The 18,205-nt window shown below is 58.0% G+C and overlaps 2 protein-coding genes across 2 annotated transcripts; both read right to left on the bottom strand.

The window, feature by feature from the left end:
• Positions 1 to 4,918: 4,918 nt before the first annotated feature.
• Positions 4,919 to 12,400, bottom strand: TUBB3 (tubulin beta 3 class III). Its single transcript, XM_036275295.1, has 4 exons — positions 12,294 to 12,400; positions 7,823 to 7,931; positions 7,025 to 7,135; positions 4,919 to 6,301 (listed from the first exon to the last, which is right to left on the bottom strand). The coding sequence occupies exons 1-4, from the start codon at positions 12,348 to 12,350 to the stop codon at positions 5,226 to 5,228; spliced, it is 1,353 nt and encodes a 450-aa protein (XP_036131188.1). The 5' UTR covers positions 12,351 to 12,400; the 3' UTR covers positions 4,919 to 5,225.
• A 2,165-nt stretch (positions 12,401 to 14,565) lies between these two features.
• MC1R (melanocortin 1 receptor) lies at positions 14,566 to 16,611 on the bottom strand. The gene is given in 11 exon segments (XM_036276080.1): positions 14,566 to 14,583; positions 15,263 to 15,347; positions 15,349 to 15,376; positions 15,379 to 15,428; positions 15,430 to 15,504; positions 15,506 to 15,718; positions 15,720 to 15,813; positions 15,816 to 15,860; positions 15,863 to 16,084; positions 16,087 to 16,209; positions 16,464 to 16,611. Coding segments are annotated over 11 exon segments (1,101 nt in total).
• Between the last annotated feature and the right edge of the window lie 1,594 nt (positions 16,612 to 18,205).

The raw sequence follows: 18,205 nt of genomic DNA, 5'->3' as shown, positions 1-18,205 counted from the left end.
AGTTAACCCAGGCTTTGGCTGAGGCACCTTGATGCAGTGCTGGGAAGACAACGTCCTAGCACTCAGTGAGCACAGATGCAGTGATGAGAGACACGCACACTAAGAAGGAAATAAACAGGGTGACAAGGTAGTTAACAAGATTGGGGAGGAGGACACTGTGCTCAAGCCAAGACCCAAGGGTAAGAAAGAAACAGCCACAGAAGAGCTGGGGGGAAAGGATCCAGAAGGGAAATGCAAGTGCAAAGGCCCCGAGGAACCGAAAGAGCCCGCTGTGCCCACGAAACAGAAAGCAGGTCAGTGTGGCCAGAATTCAGCAGAAGGGAACTGAGAGTAAAGGACTGGAAATGGGCAGGGTGGGGCCATTTGTGAACACATGGCTTTGATTTGTGGTGAGGCGGGAGCCACTGAAAGTTTCCTTTTTCTTAATGACTGCATTGAAGTATTGTGTACACACAATGAACAGCACCTTTCGGTGTACAATCTGAAAGCTTTGATGTATGCATACACCTGGGAAGCTACAGCCATAATTAAGATAGTAAACCTGCCCTGGCTGGATGGCTCAGTTGGTCGGAGCATCGTCCCATACACCAAAAGGTGGCAGGTTCAATTCCCGGTCAGGGCACATGCCAAGGTTGCAGGTTTGAACCCCAGGCGGGGTACATATGGGAGGCAAGTAATTGGTGTAAAAATAAATAAATAAATAAACCTATATCCACCATCCTCAGATGTTTTCTTGTGACTTTCTGCAATCCCCTAACCCTGTCCCCACATCTAGGCAATCACAGATCTGTTTTGTCACTACACTACATTTTCTAGAATGTTATAGAGGTGGGTGTCCCCTTACTTTGTATGTCCTGTTGTGTGAACGGCTTCCTTCCCTCAGAGGTGTCAGCAGTGTACCCCCTGGTGTGGAGGAACCTCATTCAGTTTAACCATTCAGCCACCGATGAACACCTGGGCTATTTCCAATGTTTGCCTGTTTGCTCCAATGGAGAGTGAGCCCTAATCATGACGCTTCTGCACGTGCTGCAGGGGCAGTGAGCAGCATCCTCCATGCTGAGCACTCATCACCCACCCTGCGTGGTGAGCCAGTCCAAACGGCCCTTGTGGAGTGCACGGAAGGCGCCCTCTTAGTCCTCTCGGGCTGCGATAACTAAGTGCCACAGACGGGGTGACTTACGAACAACAGAAATGTATTTCTCAGTTTGGAGCTGGAGATACGAGAGCAGGGTGCAGGTGTTCAGGGGCTGGGGAGGGCCCTCTTCTGGGTCACAGACGGCCACCTTCTCCCTGTCCTCATGGTGGAGGGGCAGGGAGCTTTCTGGGATCTCTCATGAGGCACCAACCCCATTCATGGGGTTCCACCCTCTTGACAATCACTTCCCACAGGCCCCACTGCCTAATACCATCACATTAGGGATTAGGGTTTCAATTTATGAATTGGGGGGCAGGGGAAATAGCACAGACATTCAGTCCAAAGCACACACAATGCTGAGAAACCCTGTTTTCGAAACCGACAGACTGAGATATGTTTGCACCATACTAGTGGCCGCGGGTGTCTGGCTACTGCCTGGAGTATCTGAGTCACATGTTCACTTGACCCAGAGAAGCTGTGAGCTTCAGGTAGGGGCTTTCCACAGCAACCCCCACATTTGCTTTAACTCTGTAGGTCCCCAGGAAACAGGATTCTGGGCAGCTTCACAGTCCAGGTCTGAGGTGGACACCTTCACACCGAGCCCACGGTGACATTCCAATGTGCCTGACCCTGGCGTGCCTCTGATTCCCACACAACCCCACCCCACTCCTCATTCTGTGCTGAGACAACTGAGTCTGCTGGTCTCTAGAGACTTTATCAGCACTGGGTACGTGTGTGCTCGCATTTATTATTATCTAAGCCAGTAGTTTTCAAAGAACAGTAAGAGCAAAAGTATTTTCCTTCAAATGAATCTGTATGGAACCCCAACTCCTAAAATACAAGCAGGGAGTTGTTCTCTTTTTTAATCCTCACCTGAGGATATTTTTCTGTTTATCTTCAGATAGAGTGGGAGGGAGGGAGAGACAGAGAAACCTCAATGTGAGAGAGACACATCGAACAGGGCCGGGGACTGCACCGCAACCGAGGTACCTGCCCTTGACTGGACTCGAACCCTCAACTCTTTGATCCACAGGCCGACGTTCTAACAGCTGAGCCAAACCAACCAGGGCAACAGGGAGTTGTCCTCTGCAGCTGGAAAAGCTCCCTGAAGAGAGGAAGTGTCCCAGCCGCAAACCGTGGCCCTGCAGCTGAGCGTCCTGGGCTGTTTCGCCCGTGTGCACGCCTCAGTTTATCTGTACGCATCTGCCTGTCAGGGTTGTGACCGAGTGAAGAGTTCACCACCATCTGCCCCCAGGAAAGGTCAACTGTGGCCCTACTGGAGCCCTACTCCAGGGTTCCTGGAGTTAGCAACTCAGAAACAATTGCTTAGTATTAATATGTTCCCAGGTGGAGCATTGTTCATTGTTTCTCTGAAATTCCAGTTTCACTGGGCACCCTGGGCGTGAAGTCACCCTGAGCACCCGAGCACCCCCTGCACTTGGCCAGGCAGAGGGCACAGGGAGGGCTGCGGCTGGAGTGTGCCCATGTATGGACAGCCTGGCCTTCACCCAGAATTAAATGGACAGGTGGACCTGGGCAAAACAGCCAATGAGGTGGCTGACCCAAAATACATGCACTAGAGTCATCAACACTGGATGGTGTTGGGCCTTCTAGGAGATTCTATGAGGCAAAGCAGCCACTGAGCTGGCTCTTCCTGCCCCTCCTGTCCAGGTGTCCCTGCAGACAAATACCCCTCAGCAATAATAACAGATACACAGGAGCTGACACGACCCTTACTGTTGGCCACATGCTGCTCTAGCCATTTCCATGTGTGCTCCTGTTCCCCGTGGCTGCACACGAACCACTCAGAAACTCAGGGCATTAAGCAGCAGAATGCTCCAGGCGGTCATGGGTCAGGAATACACGCAGAGTACAGGGCTGGCTCGTCTCTGCTCCAGTGTCTGTGATGTAGGGGGAGGGTGAGAGGATTAGTGGCCCCTCCCTCTGGAGGAACTCGGGGCAGCAGCAGAGATGTCCTGGGGCCTAGAGGTGCCAGGTTCCCATTCCTTTGCCCCCCACACCCCAGAAGCAGTAGCACTGCACATTCGTGATGGAGTCAGGCGGTGGGTCTGGGGGGAGAAGGAATAGAGGGATTGACGTCAAGGCTAGCCCCTCAAAGGCAGGGTGGCCAAAGGAGGCCAGACTTGTCTGAGTGACGAGAGCAAAGATGAAGTTCCTCTGGGCACAGGTGCTCAGGAGGGTGTGATTGGGGCCACTTAAAGCAAAGTGGAGAGGTACACGGCCAGGGGCTGGACACCACTTGCTAGCTGGCAGACGCCCTCGCTTTCCTGAGCCTCCATTTCTTTGCCGTGAAACATGGGTAATGATGCGAAGGTTAAGGGAGAAGAGGGCCCAGTGAAGTAGTGGACCTGTGGTCCAGCATGAGCACCTGTGGATGTTAGGAGCTGGGAGGTCCTTTGTCAACGATGGGTATCTCTACTCTTTCTAGGTCACAGAACCCTCTGAGCTGTGGGCACCCCAACCTTGTGGAGGCCGGCGGCCCTGCGAAGCCCTGCAGCTGTCCAGCCCCCCTCACAATGCCGGGGTGGAACCCAGCACAGGGTTCCAATCCCACCCTCCGTGCAGCCTCAGTCACACACATCATAACGCAGCAGCCTCGTGCGCGAGGTGCTGGGCAGATGTAAATGCTTAGAGCCGCCTGGCACAGAGCAGGGGTCCAGAAGCATCGGCCATCAGAGTGCGCTTCTCCGAGGCTCAGCCTGAGACTTGGCCCTGTCGGGGCTTCAGTCTCCCTGTCGAGGTCAGGGCCCTCAGTCCCCTTGGCCTCCCTGCTTCCACAGATACCACTTAGAAAAGCTGCTCTTCTGCCGGGAGGAGCTGGGTTTGATGACACCTCGTCTGAGTGAAGAGGGATCCGGGCCCAGTCCAGCTCTGTGCACTCACCTGGGCTCTCAGCACCTCACTGGGCTTCCACTTCTTTCCCGGTAGAAGGAAGTGGGCAGCCAAGTTAGCACCTTTCAGGTGCCCATGCAGGGGACACCAGGTGCCCTGCAGCCACTGGGAATGACCACCAGGGGGCGAAGGAGCCAACATCACCCCCTGCCAGCCTGTGCCTGGGTGCTGTGGCCACCGCTCCCTGACCCTACCAGCCCCTTCCCAGGGCCAAGCCCCAACCCTTCAAACACATTTTGTTGTGGTTGTTTTGTTAATCCTCACTCAAGGACATTTTTCCATTGACAGAATGGAAGGGAGGGAGAGAAAGAGAGAAACATTGATGTGAGAGAGACACATAGATTGGTTGCCTCCCGCACAACCCTGACCAGGGTCGGGGATCAGACTTGCAACCCAGGTACATGCCCTTGACCGCAAATTAAACCTGAGACCCTTCAGTCCTCGGGCTGATGCTCTAAACACTGAACCCAACCGACCAGGGCATCAGGGCACATTTTTCGGGGAGTGCTGGAGGTCCTCTCTTCCTACCTCCTTTGGACCTCGGGCTTCCTGCCTCTAACATACGCACGCACACAGGTAGGCCAGAGGAGCTCTCTGGAAAGTGAGTCCCCCTGTAGGACTCGGGGTTGTTTCCAAGTCCCAGGAGAACCTGACTGGGATTCTACGATGATGCTTCATCCAGACAAGGCCCCGCCACCACTCCTAGGAGCCCCTTGGCGGCTGTGCCTTGAGGCGCCTGCCGGCTCCAGCCTGGGAGACAATGGCCTCTTGCCCTGCCCCCACCCAGGCTCCGGCTGCCCCTCTCGCCCCTCTGGGCCTAACTTTCCAGAATAAAAAGAAATCTCCAGCACCAGGCAGGGGTATCTGACAGCAATAAATTTATTAAGGATTCCCTCCAAATATGAACACAAACCAGTAAAAAACAAACAAACAAACAACAACAAAAAAAAACACATAAAACTTCAGACCCAGAGCTGACAATGCAGAGACCAATGAGTAACAGAAAGGTGGAAACAGCCTATGGTGGAGACAGAGAGCTGTAAGTACTGGAGGACAGACACTCGGGAGCCCTAGGGTGATACGGTGGGAGCGGAGGGGCGAGGCTGGGGCGCGTCATGGCTGCATGGCTCTGGGACAGACCGCGTGGCCCTGGCCGTGGCCTGGCGCCCCGGCTGCTTCACTTGGGCCCCTGGGCCTCGGACTCCTCCTCATCGTCTTCATACATCTCGCCCTCCTCCTCGGCCGTGGCGTCCTGGTACTGCTGGTACTCGGACACCAGGTCGTTCATGTTGCTCTCGGCCTCGGTGAACTCCATCTCGTCCATGCCCTCGCCCGTGTACCAGTGCAGGAAGGCCTTGCGCCGGAACATGGCCGTGAACTGCTCCGAGATGCGCTTGAACAGCTCCTGGATGGCCGTGCTGTTGCCGATGAAGGTGGAAGACATCTTGAGCCCACGGGGCGGGATGTCGCAGACGGCCACCTTCACGTTGTTGGGGATCCACTCCACGAAGTAGCTGCTGTTCTTGCTCTGGATGGCCAGCATCTGCTCGTCCACCTCCTTCATGGACATGCGGCCGCGGAAGACAGTGGCCACAGTCAGGTAGCGGCCGTGGCGGGGGTCGCAGGCGGCCATCATGTTCTTGGCGTCGAACATCTGCTGGGTGAGCTCGGGCACCGTCAGGGCCCGGTACTGCTGGCTGCCCCGGGCAGTGAGGGGGGCGAAGCCGGGCATGAAGAAGTGCAGGCGGGGGAAGGGCACCATGTTCACCGCCAGCTTGCGCAGGTCGGCGTTCAGCTGGCCGGGGAAGCGGAGGGAGGTGGTGACCCCGCTCATGGTGGCCGACACCAGGTGGTTGAGGTCCCCATAGGTGGGCGTGGCCAGCTTGAGGGTGCGGAAGCAGATGTCGTAGAGGGCCTCGTTGTCGATGCAGTAGGTCTCATCCGTGTTCTCCACCAGCTGGTGGATGGACAGGGTGGCGTTGTAGGGCTCCACCACCGTGTCCGACACCTTGGGCGAGGGCACCACACTGAAGGTGTTCATGATGCGGTCGGGGTACTCCTCGCGCACCTTGCTGATGAGCAGCGTGCCCATCCCGGACCCGGTGCCCCCGCCCAGCGAGTGGGTCAGCTGGAAGCCCTGCAGACAGTCGCAGTTCTCACACTCCTTCCGCACCACGTCCAGGACCGAGTCCACCAGTTCGGCACCTTCCGTATAGTGACCCTTGGCCCAGTTGTTGCCGGCCCCACTCTGACCTGTGTGGGAGTCAGAAGGTGGCAGAGAGGGTCAGACCTCCAGGGCCTCAACATCCCAACCCAAAGGGCAACTGTGGAAGCCCTGTGCCTGCTTCCCCTCTGCAAAGTGGGGGCCCACAGCTCCCTTCCCCCACCAGCCATGCTGTGCACTGCTCTCTGCTGCCCGGCACCATGTGACAGGCTCTGGTCAGAAATTGAGAACCTTGAGTTGCAGCCCCTACTCTGCCTCGTTTGAGGGTCTGGGTGAGTTGGTCAGCCCGCCCCTCCAGCCCACCTACCCTCAGCAGGCCATGATGGAAGCATCAACTATAACCCAGAGTCCCTTGAAGCTTGGGGTTTGGATGTGGACTGGTGCTTGTCGGTTGGGGTGCTGGGCTCTGAAGGCAGAAGTAGAGGGAGGCTCTGCCACCAGTCACGGGTACCAGGGACACCTGACCTCTGGGTCACAGACACCGTGCTCTGAGCTCCAGCCCTCTGGAGGCCCACCAGCTCTCCAACCACGCTGTAAGCTTAACTGTGTTTACAGGTAGCTATGCTTGAAATGCACAGTGGTTTCTCTGCCCTGCACAGAACCCTTCCTCTGAGTGTCCACTGCCAGCTGCAGGTAGGGGGTCAGCTCTGCCCTGCAAGGCCATGGACAGGGGCCGCTGTGCCCCTTGGTTCCTGTCAATCTGGGTCTGCCTGTGACGGGTCTGCCATTGGTGTGAGACAGGGGAAACTTACCAAAGATGAAGTTGTCAGGCCTGAAGAGGTGCCCAAAGGCCCCAGACCGAACACTATCCATGGTTCCAGGCTCCAAGTCCACCAGGATGGCCCGAGGCACATATTTGTGAGCTGAGGGGAGAGGGGTGGGTCATGTGCACCACAGAGGCTCAGGGGCTCCTCTAAATCCTGCCCTGGATTTCCTGGCTGGTGTGGCTCAGTGGACTGAGTGTCGCCCAGGGACTGAGGTCTTGGTTCGATTCCCAGTCAGGGCACAAGCCTGGGTTGCAGACTCCATCCCCAGTGGGGGACATGCGGGAGGTGACCAATCGATGTTCTCTCTCATCAGTGTTTCTATCTCTCTCTCCCAAAAGTCAATAGAGAAAAGATATTCTAAAAAAAAATAAATAAATAATAATAATAATAATAATAATAAACCCTGCCCTGGCTTTAGAGGCAACTTAGACTCAGGGTCAGAGAGGCTAGAAACAAATGTGATATGGGGACTGAAACCCTGGACAGCCCGGACCAAATTTCTCCAGTTCAACACAGACATCATTCTGTACCAAGTGTTAAATAGCTCCTGCCTGAGCGCTCCAGGTGACCCTGCCCTGGACCCTCAGAAGGACTCAGGGCACCTTCAGGACCCTGCCCAGCCCTGTCTGTTTCCCTGGACTGTGCACATGTCTTATGGCCAAGAACTTGCTTGAATCTAACTGTAGCCTCAGGTTACACCTGCTAGCCCACCAATGGGAGAGCAGATCCAGGGGGCCTAGTTCAGGTGTCCTCCCAGCCCCAGGGAAGGGTGGGGGTGCTCACAGGAGGCCTCGTTGTAGTAGACGCTGATGCGCTCCAGCTGCAGGTCTGAGTCGCCCACATAGTTGCCACTGGGGTCTATGCCATGCTCGTCGCTGATGACCTCCCAGAACTGCGGGGAAATGGAGGGTTAGCAGGTGGCCATGACGGAGCTTGGACCCACAGCTTACACTAGCCCCTTGGAGAGACTTTGCAAAGAGCCCCAAGCTCTGTCATCTGTCAGAAAATTATAAGAAATATATTGTCCAGCACCTGCACATCCATGGTTACCAGAGCCCTCAGGCTGACACAGACCCAGCTCTGCGCTTACTGACCAGAGTTAGTAATAAACACCCTCTTTGGGTGATTTTTATTATTCTATTTTCAGATGAGGAGAGTGAGACACAAAAAAGGGGACAGAGCCCTGGCCGGTTTGGCTCAGCAGTTAGAGCGTCAGCCTGTGGTCCAGAGAGACCCGGGTTCGGTTCCCGCTAAGGGCATGTACCTCGGCTGCAGTTTGTCCCCGGCCCTGGTTGGGTTGTGCGGGTGGTAGCCACTTGATGTGTCCCTTTCACATCGATGTTTCTCTCTCTCTCTCTCTTCCTCTCTCTCCCTCCCACTCTACCTGAGCAAAAAATGGAAAAATGTCCTCGGGTGAGGATAAAAAAAAAAAATCTGAAAAGTATGAACAGTGTCATCATTATAAAATGTATGTGAGCATCTTGGCAATTCAGAGAGACTGTTGTCAGAGGTCAGAGCTCACCTTTCAGGGGGCTAGACCGCTCCCCCCTTTTGTGTATTTTTTCACTCATAAGTGCTCTTCTTTTTGCATTGTGTGTTTATTTTGTAATTAGAAAAAAAATAAACACACAGAAATGTCACTGGGGCATTCAGAGACTGATCAGAGCTTCCTACCACTGCTTAGCTCCCAATGCCCCTGCTTCACAACAAAGCTATCCGAGAGGCTGAGTGAGCCTAGGGCCTTGGTCCCACAGCCCTGGGACACCCCAAACCTCTGGCTGCAGGAACACCCACAGTCTCTGTAGATGAGGGGTGATCTCAAGAGGGCAAGTATGGGGCCAGGAAAAATTCATTTAGTCACCAGTCCACCAACACATCTGTGGAAAGCATGGTCTTCCCAGAAGTAAGGGACCAAAGGGGTGTGGACCCCAGTACCAGCTGGTGCCTGACAGTCACCCCACCTCCTGGGAGGGACTTCAGGTTTCTCATCTTTGAAGTAGACGAGGTGATAGCATCCACACCGAGTGGTCAGTGAGCACGAAGCCTGACACAGAAAGGCATTCAGCAAATGTTGGCTTCATTGAGCTGAAAAGCCTTAGATGCTATTTAAATGGGTAAAGCCATATGTACAGATAACCTACATAAAAATAAAACATAATTTTAAAATATCCATGTGCTTTGGAATACGGTGGCACAGTAAAATAAAATAAAAAACACCATTGATAAGAGCTCTCCAAGACATATCCTGGAGGGAAAGGCAAATCAGTAGGAACAGACTGACAAAGGAAACCTCACAGCAGATGCTGTTTCTCACAAAGCTCCAGGTGTCCACACACTGATCAGGGGCTGGAACAACGACAAACCGTCCTGCTCGAGGGGGACCTGGATGGGTGAGGTGGTTAAATGGGTACAGCCTTACCTGCAATGTTTCCACTTTTTTTTTTTTTTTTTTTATCCTCACCAGAGGATATTTTTCCATTTTTTGTACAGATAGAGTGGGAGGGAGAGAGAGGAAGGGAGAGAGAGAGAAACATCGACGTGAAGGGACACATCGAGTGGCTGCCACCCGCACGACCAACCAGGGCCGGGGACAAACTGCAACCGAAGTACGCGCCCTTAGCGGGAACCGAACCCGGGTCTCTCCGGACCGCAGGCCGACGCTCTAACCGCTGAGCCAAACTGGCCAGGGCTCCACTTTTTAAATTTATGAATTTATGAATAACTGCTTTTGTAGTTAAAACTAACAAAGATTCTAATTTAAAATATTAAAGATAGCTCATTAGTAAATTAGATGTAACATTTAATAAATAATAAAATACAATTTTTTAAATTAAATAATAATTATGATCATCACTACAGATGAGAAACTGCCAGGTGGCCGTGGACCCCAGGTTTTTGCCTGGTGTTTGGGGCGGTCAGGCCCCTGCCCGTGGCGCTGTCCTTGGTGCTGATCCTCTGCCTCGCCTCTCAGGGGGCCCGAGGCGCGGGGCAGGCAGAGCCCAGGCAAGTAGGACGCAGCGCCCCTCAGAGGCAGGGTGGGCCAACTCTGGGGCCTGAAGCCCTCCAAGACCCCGCTCCCGGCACAGCGAGCGCCTCTCCGACCTGTCGAGGCGGCGCTGGGGGAGGGGCGGGACCAGGAAACAGGAAACCGCTCCTCGCTGGTTGTCAGGGCCCCTCCCCTCCGCGACCCCGCCCTGCAGACGAGAGACGGGGCTTAAACAAAGGCGCCAGAGCGGTCCTGCCTCCCGAGAGGAGGGAAGGGTGTAGGAACTCCGGGCCCAGTTGTGGGGGGTCGGGTACCCCGTGCATCCTGCTATATCCACACAGACTCAAACTCCTGCCTTGTTCCAGGAGCACCGTTTTCTCATCCTCGGGGAAGGGCAGCACCCTGGAGAGATGACTCGAGTAAAGCACTGACGGGGGCCCCACAGGGTCGTGGTCGTCGTCGCGAGTCACCGCTGCCCTCGTGCTACCGTTCGGCAGAGGCAAGTCCTCCTCTAGCCCTGGCTCGCCCTGAGTTCCCTCCCTCCCCCTCCCCCCGGAGCCGGCGGCCTGATCCAAGCACCACTCGGAACCTGCAGGCAGGAAAGCAGCCTCCTGGCCCACCTGGGTCAGCTGCTGCAGGAGGTGGGGAGGCAGATTCAACACACGGAACCTGGGAGGAATGGGGGGCTCTTGAACACTTTCTCCGAGTCTGGTTTCTGGAGACTTTCTAGGCGGGGAGACAGGAAGGAAACTGCTCAGATGCGCCCATTGGCCGCTGCAAAGGGCAGCGGTGGGAAAAGGAAGAAATAATTCCTTTTCTCCAAACCCACCTCTCTCCTGTTTGATGTGTTCACTGGACCAGCACACCCCAGGCCCAGGCGGGACTCAGGGTTACCCTCCTCCCATCCCCAGCCCAGTGACCCCTGACCCTCTGAGGAGCAGATGTTCAGGGCAGGCCTGGCCCCTCGACTATATTAACGAGCCCTCGGCCCCTCCCAGCTGGTCAGGGCAGCTGCCAGCGACTTCCCCAGGAGCCCTGATTTAATTTGAGGCCATGGTCCCCCAGGCCTGCCCCTCCCCCTGCCCCTTCCTCGGGCAGGCACAGCTGTCTCCTCCGTGATTGGGAGTCTCGGGATACCGCCTCCTCGACCCCATCCGTGGGCCTCCACCCTAGAGCCCAAGTTGCAATTTACATGTCAGCCACGTGGCTGCCCCAGCCCCGTTGTAATTAGCTTTTTGTTCTCGCCGTTTCCATGGCAACAGCCTCCAGAGGAAGCGTTTCCTCGGCCCTTCCCCTCCAGGACCTGTCTCCTACCCGCGCCTCCTTCGGAAATTAGCTCGACCACATCCCCGCGTCGGGTCCCTGGCCGTGGTCCTGACTGAGCCACCTCCTCGCGTTCGTGGTCCGGAGTCGTGCGGGCAGCGAGCCGCACCCACCCGCCTGGGCCCCGCCCTGGGCGCCCGCAGGGACTGAGCCGGAGGTGGCGCGGCTCCGTCCCTCACAGGCCGTGTGACCTTGGCAAGGGACAGCCTCCCGGACTTGGAGATCTGACACTCGCCTCGTGGGTACTTGTCACCTTCTCTTCCCGCCTCAACCCCAATATTTGAGAGGTGGGCTAACAATGGACGGGAGATGCCGCGCGGTGAGGCACAGCCCACGCCCAGAGCCCGGCTTTGTTCCCACGTCCAGCCCCCAGACTCGGCGGTGCAACCCCGCGGGGGACTTGCCCAGGTGGGGCTGTGCTGAGGGAGGGGCCAGTCCTGGACCAAGGTCACCTCGAGCCCGGGCCCGACCCCTCCCCCAACAAAGGAACAGGGAAGGGCCAGGCAGCCAAGGGCTGTCACTGCGAGGTTGGGGGCGCGAGGCGCCTCTAGTTGCTCAGAGGACCTCCCGTTCCTGGGGGAAGGGGTACCAGAGAAAATCAGTGTGGCTTTGAAGGGGGAGCCCACCCAAACCGGCCCACCCACCCACCCTGCTCAGGCTGAGTTGCGATCCCAGAAAGGGCCACGCCCAGCCAACTCGCTGCACCCCGGGCGGCCGGCTTGGAGGCAGCGCCGCAGCGGAAGGCGCTGCGGTCAGCGGGGCCCTGGTGGCGGCCGGAGCAGAGGAGAGGCTGGGGGGGCGGGGGGGGGGCGACAGGGCGGGCCCGTCGCTTTGTTTTCGGTTTGCAGAGGCGACTGCGGCTCCGGGTGCATGGTGCTCCCTGCTTCCCACCCTCGGGTCCGGCTCGGGCGGGGGCGCGGGGCGCGGGGCGCGGCGCGGCCTCACCTTGGCCCCGATCTGGTTGCCGCACTGGCCGGCCTGGATGTGCACGATCTCCCTCATGCTCGGTGCGGTGGCGGGTGGCTGCGAAGCGCTGACGGGCCGGGCTGGCTGCGGAGGTCCGCCGACCCGCGTCGGCTCTTATAGGCTGGGCCCCGCCCGCCGCGCACCCCTAGCGTCACCGCGCGGCCAATGGGGGCGCCGCCGCACGCTGCGGCACGGCCGCTGCCGCATCAGCACCGCGCGTCCCCACTCGGCCGGCGCCGGGTCCGGGCGGCTCACCCGTGAGGAGGGGCTGGCGGGTTCCAGGGAGGACAATAGAAGCCACCTTGGCCCTCGGACCCCGCCCTGGCTCCCCCTCCGGTCCTACCACTCGGCTTTGCAAGGAGGGTCTCACTTCCCCACACCCGTTTAGGGACCAGCCCCATCTTCCCGCCCCGAAAGCGCGAGATGGACGCCTCCCCGCTCCCTGTCTGTGGCACGAAGGGGCCGACAAGGTTCTCTGAGCTTTGCAGGACCCCGTAGGGGTGGAGGGGGCAGGAAAAGGCTCAACAGCCACCAAAAGCAAGCTCGGGCCTGAGAAATCCTGAGTCAGAGTGGCCGTGGGTGCAGGAGGGCGGTGGCAGCTGAGTTTCACTGTCCTCCCCTGCAGCGGGGGTGCCGCCTCCCTTCCTGCCCGGCCGGCTGCCAACAAATGGGCCTTGCTTTGTGCCCCCGCCAGGCACAGTGCCTGGCATGTAGCCACTGCCCAGTGAACACTGGTGTCAGGAATTGTCATAGGACCCACCCAGGTGAGGGACTGATGGGGTGGGGCGTAAAACTCAGTCATTTCTGTCCTACTCCCTGATGTCACCTGTAGGTCTGGACTCGGTCCAAGTGAGGCCAAGGCAGGGAGGATGCAGGGAGCTGGTGTGTGCATGAGGTGCGGGTTCTTGCAGGAAAAACTGTGGCCAGGATGGAAGGGGGTCCACTGGTCAGAAGAGAAGGGAGGGGGGCCGTCACATGAATACAGACCCTGTACTACACACACAGACACCACTGGCTTTATATTCTCCTGGACGCAGGCGCTGCAGTGAGGACACCTTATGACAGGTCCTACTGATGTCTCGGTAACAAATCCTCTGGAAAGGCACCGCAGTCAGCTAAACAAGCTGCGGGTGCACCTGTGTCCAGGCCCCTCTCTTCCCCTCCTAAAGCTCCCCAGTTTGGCAAGTTTAGAAATGGGTCTTTTGTTCTCAAGAGAAGCCCCTCCCCCACAATGTGTCCATGATGTGGCTTTCTGTGGTTGGCTTCTGGCCACCTGGGGCCCCTCCCTGTCCCCCATTCAGGGGGTCTTTGGTGAGCATTTGGCTCTTCCCTGGGGCCAGCTGTGCCTCCTTGTCTGAGCAGAAGAAGCTTTGCAGCATCCTGTCAGCCAGGACCCATCCCTGGGCTTCCTCCCTGCAGAATGGCAATGGGCCAGGCTGGCTCCCCTTCCATCCCTAGAGGGCTCTGGTGCTGGGCTGACGGCTGACGCGTCCTGTCTCCCAGCAGAGGCTGGGCCTGCCGGGAACCAGCTCCCAGCCCCAAGGCCAGCAGTCAGGGCTGGAGCTGCCAGCATGGGTGGGGTGGGGACTGGCCAGAGGGCTGCAGACGTTACTAGAACAGCTGATGCCATCACTCTCACCTCCACTGAGCCTGTACCAGGAATAGGGCCGGCTGCACGCTCAGTGCCTGTGGAGGAAACCAGGTGGCTCCTCAGCAAGAGGCCCAAGGTTGCAGCACATGAGAACCCAAAGGTCCCCAGCATCATGCAGCATGGTCCCCTCCAGTGCCATTCCCAGGGACACCGCCTGCAGCCACCGGCAGCTTCACCCCATTCTGGGAGGCCTTGCCTCAAATATCTACCAGGACTGGTAGTGCTGGAGGAACAAAGACCCCGGGGGTGGCCCAGAGCAAGTGTGGAGGAGGGCCTGCCCCTCCTCTGGCCAAGGTCACAGTGGGTCACAGTGGGTCACAGTGGTCCTGCTTCTCGGCAGCTGAGGGCAGCCTGGACAGTGTCAGCCTGTCACCATGGAGGTGCCTGGGACAGGGCTGCTGCTGCTCCTCACTCGAGCTGCGGGGGCTGGGTTTGCACACGGAGAGCGAAGATGCAGCATCAGAGTAGGTGCAGTTGGGGTCCACACACGCCCTGGGTGGAGCTTCAGGCTCTGCATCCTGTGAGGTCTCCAGCTGGTTTCTGGGACTTACTTCTCCCCACTCATCTCTCCCACCCCACTCCTCCCCAGCTTCTCTACCCTCAAACTTCAAGCAACACCTGGAAGGAGCCAATGCAGATGGCAGTGAGGCTGCTCCCAACACAGCAGTTATTGCCAGATGCTTCCGGCCCTGAGATCCTGGCTACTGGTCACTGATTCAGGCTAATGACCTTTGCCTCAGCCTGAGCAGGTGTTGGCCAGTACTGTCTGCCCAGTGCATGTGGTGCAGACAAATGGGCCAAGTCCCCAGCTCTCCCAGCTCTGTGAGTCCTTGAAGAGATTAGCCCACACTCCCACTGTGGCTCCTGCAAATATGTCCCTCCGCCTGGGACAGGACCTCACTTCTTAAGCAGCCCTGTGGGGCTGAGTCTCCTCCTGGGGTCTTCATCAGGAGCAGTTCACCAGCCTATGGACTTCACATCCCAGTAGGTGGGGGCACCGGTGGTCCTTGTCTCGGTGCGGGTGGAACTCTCCTGGACTGGGCCATGTCTGTCCAGGGCCCAGGGCCAGCCCTGTGCATGTGGCCCCATCTCCCCAGCCTTCTTCTTCCCCTCAGCTCCTGAAGATTCATGCTGATTCCTCTCTGGCCCCAGAGGGTCTGTGTGTCCACATCTTCAGAGATCATCTAGCCTGTCCTCTTTGGCAAGTAACTGCCCTGGTCACACAGGACTTGGCCCACGTGCTACCTCCACCTCTCTGCCCAGCATCCCGGCCTGGAGCACTGGGCACCGTCCTCACCAGCACAGTAGCACCTGTCTCCTGGAGCTCCTGGCTTCGGAAGGCATAAATCGGGGGGTCCACAATGGCATTGCAGATGATGATGCAGGAAGGGGTTGAAGTTCTTGAAGATGTAGTGGGGTGTTGGGGACAGAGGACAATGAGTAGGAGGTACAAGAAGAAGGGCCCAGCAGAGGAAGGAAACGCCCAGCAGGGAGGTGAGGGTGGCAGCGCCCTTGAGGCCGAAGCCTTGGGAACCGGAAGCGCCTCTTGTGCACGAACATGTGGACATACAGCACCAGCGTGGCCACAAAGACGCTGACAAGACAGAGCAGGATGGCCGTACGGTCATAGTAGGCAAAGAAGGGGGTGCTGGAGATGACACTGGCCACCCAAGTGGCTGCGATGGCCCACCGTGCCCAGGGCAACGTCACGATGCTGTGGTATTGCAGCGCGTAGAAGACGGAAGGGTATTGGCACAGCAATGGCAGCCAGGAAGCAGAGGCTGGACACCATGGAGCCACAGATGAGCACGCGGAGGATGTCATCCAGCTGCTGCACCGCGGCAGCTGGGCAGCCAGGGCCCCAGCCTCCAGCAGCAGCATGACGACCATCCCGGCATACTGCTCACGCTCGCCAGCAGGTCAGACACCGCCAGGCCGCAGGTGAAGAAGTACGTGGGCGTGTGCAGGTTTTGGTTCTTGGCGATAGCGGCCACCACCAGCACGTTCTCCACCAGGCTCACCAGCCCCAGGCTGAGGAAGAGCCCATCAGGAATGGGCACCTCCAGGTGCCGAGGGCCTGTTTGGTTGGTGGCCAGCCCGAGGTGGGGGCTGGCTGGAGGGTGGAGTTGAGGATGCCCAGTAGCCTCCTCTGGGGACCCTGTACAAGCAGAGTCGTGCCAGAAAGCAGGGAGGGACGCCCCTCTGTAGCTGTTCCACTCAGTTCACGGTGCCTCCAGTGGGGCCCTACGCACCCCCAGGGCCACCTTCACACTCACCCTTTCCCTGGACGGACTGCTGCCGGCTTGGGCACGCCCCAGCTCCTCCACCAGCCTGGTCACTTCCCAGCCAGGACCCCACGCACTGCAGCGCCAACCGTCTGGGCCCTCAGCCCACCTCCCAACTCTTCCCTGGAGGTACAGTGGCCCAGGTTCTCACATTTCTATGCTCCCCAGGCCAGGGCAGGGTTGAGGTCCAGGAAGAAGGGTGCTTCTCCACACCCTTGTGTCTGCTCAGCCCCTCCTGAGGGCAGCCACATGCTCGGCGTGTGACCACCCGCAGCACCCCTGCCTGCCACCAGGTGGCGTGGATGGCACCCAGGGCTGTCTGGCTTCCCAGGCCCCCCGACTCCCCAGCACAGCTCGACATCTCTCCTTGTGCTCGGAGCACTGCAGCCTGGACAGCTTTCTGCACCCCGCCCACCAGCGCCCCGTCATGCCTGGGCTCCAGGCATCTGTGTGGGTGTCCTCTAGACCTGCCAGACTTCGAACCCTCCTCCAGGCCCACAGCAAACACCACCTCCTGGAGGCCTCCCCTTCCTGACCCCAGCCTGATACTGCTCTGCCTCGGGAAGCCACTGGCTAATGACTGTCCACCCCTAACCCCCACTCCATGCTGCATGTTCACTGAGGGCAGCCTCCCCAGGGACCCCAGTCCCTTTGTCGAGGGGTGCCAGAGGACAGCCTGGTCACATGGGCTGGAGGACAATGCCTTGTCATCCTGGAGAGACGGACAGAGCCACCAGCCCCATTTCCTCTGGGGAGGGGCACCACAGCTCCGAGCCAGACCTGTCTCCAGCCACGTGGTCCGCTGTGGGAGCCTGGGCCCAGAGTGCCCACGGGCGTCACGCTGGCCTCATTCCACCCCACACTTTCTCTCTGCTGTTGGCATCTGTGATCGCAAACCCTCTGGAGGCCCAGGCAGAGGGCAGGTGGGGAAAAGGCAGCCGGAAAGGCCAGTGGTGGGGGCAGAAATGGGGCCAGGAGGGAGCTGGGGAGGGTGTGTGTTTAGAAATTGATTTTAGAGAGAAACAGCAATTTGGTGTTCCACTTATTTATGCATTCGCTGGTTGAGACTTGTATGTGCCCTGACCAGGGGATCGAACCTACCACCTTGGGGTATTGGGATGGTGCTCTAACCAACTCAGCTACCTGGCAGGGCAGGTCTGTGTTTTGAGTGTATCTGATATTCCTGCTAAAGTTCATTCCTGACAGGACCATGCGTATGAGCACACATTAGTATCCACTTACAAATAGTAATCACGCACCCTAGACCAGTTTGGTTCAGCTATTAGAGCAAACCAAAGAGTTTGATTCTGGTCAAAGGCATGTACCTCAGTCGGGGTTAGGTCCTGGCCCTGGTCGGAGGCGTCAGGAGGCAACCAATCAATGTGTGTCTCTCACATCGATGCCTCCCTCCCTCCCTGAAGATAAATGGAAAAATATCCGCGGGTGAGGATTAAAAACTAATCACTCTTTAAAGCTGCACAAGGCTCTTCCCCCTCTTGAAGTACACACATCACAAATACGCAGGTGCCCCGTCTGAACAGCGGGACAGCAGGGCCCAGAGCAGGTTAGAGCCTCCTCCACATGGAGGCCCTCGACCACGCGGGCACCTGGGCAGCTCCCTAGGTGTTAGTGCTGCAGGGCGCTCTTGCCTGCACTTTGGTGACACCAAGGAAAGGCATGTCTCCAGCTTTGGTAAAATCGGCCGAACCATTTTCCAAACTGGTCGACCTGTTTGCCTGTTTCTGGAGGGTACAAGCCCCGCCCGGTGTACGGATGAAAGGACAGGCCTCTCCCCAGTCCCACAGGCAGCAGGCACGGGACAGGCCCACTGCTCACCTCCTCCCACCCTCCTGGTGGAGGACCCCAAAGGGACCCAGGGCGTGAACGTGAGGCTGTGCAGCAGCAGGGAGGGGGCCAGCAGCTGTGCGGGCTGTGCAGGCCCACTGTCCCTGCTG

This window comes from Molossus molossus, unplaced genomic scaffold, assembly GCF_014108415.1.
Source record: "Molossus molossus isolate mMolMol1 unplaced genomic scaffold, mMolMol1.p scaffold_m16_p_21, whole genome shotgun sequence".
In the NCBI taxonomy this organism is placed as follows: Eukaryota; Metazoa; Chordata; class Mammalia; order Chiroptera; family Molossidae; genus Molossus; species Molossus molossus.
This window is presented reverse-complemented; position numbering and strand designations above follow the sequence as displayed.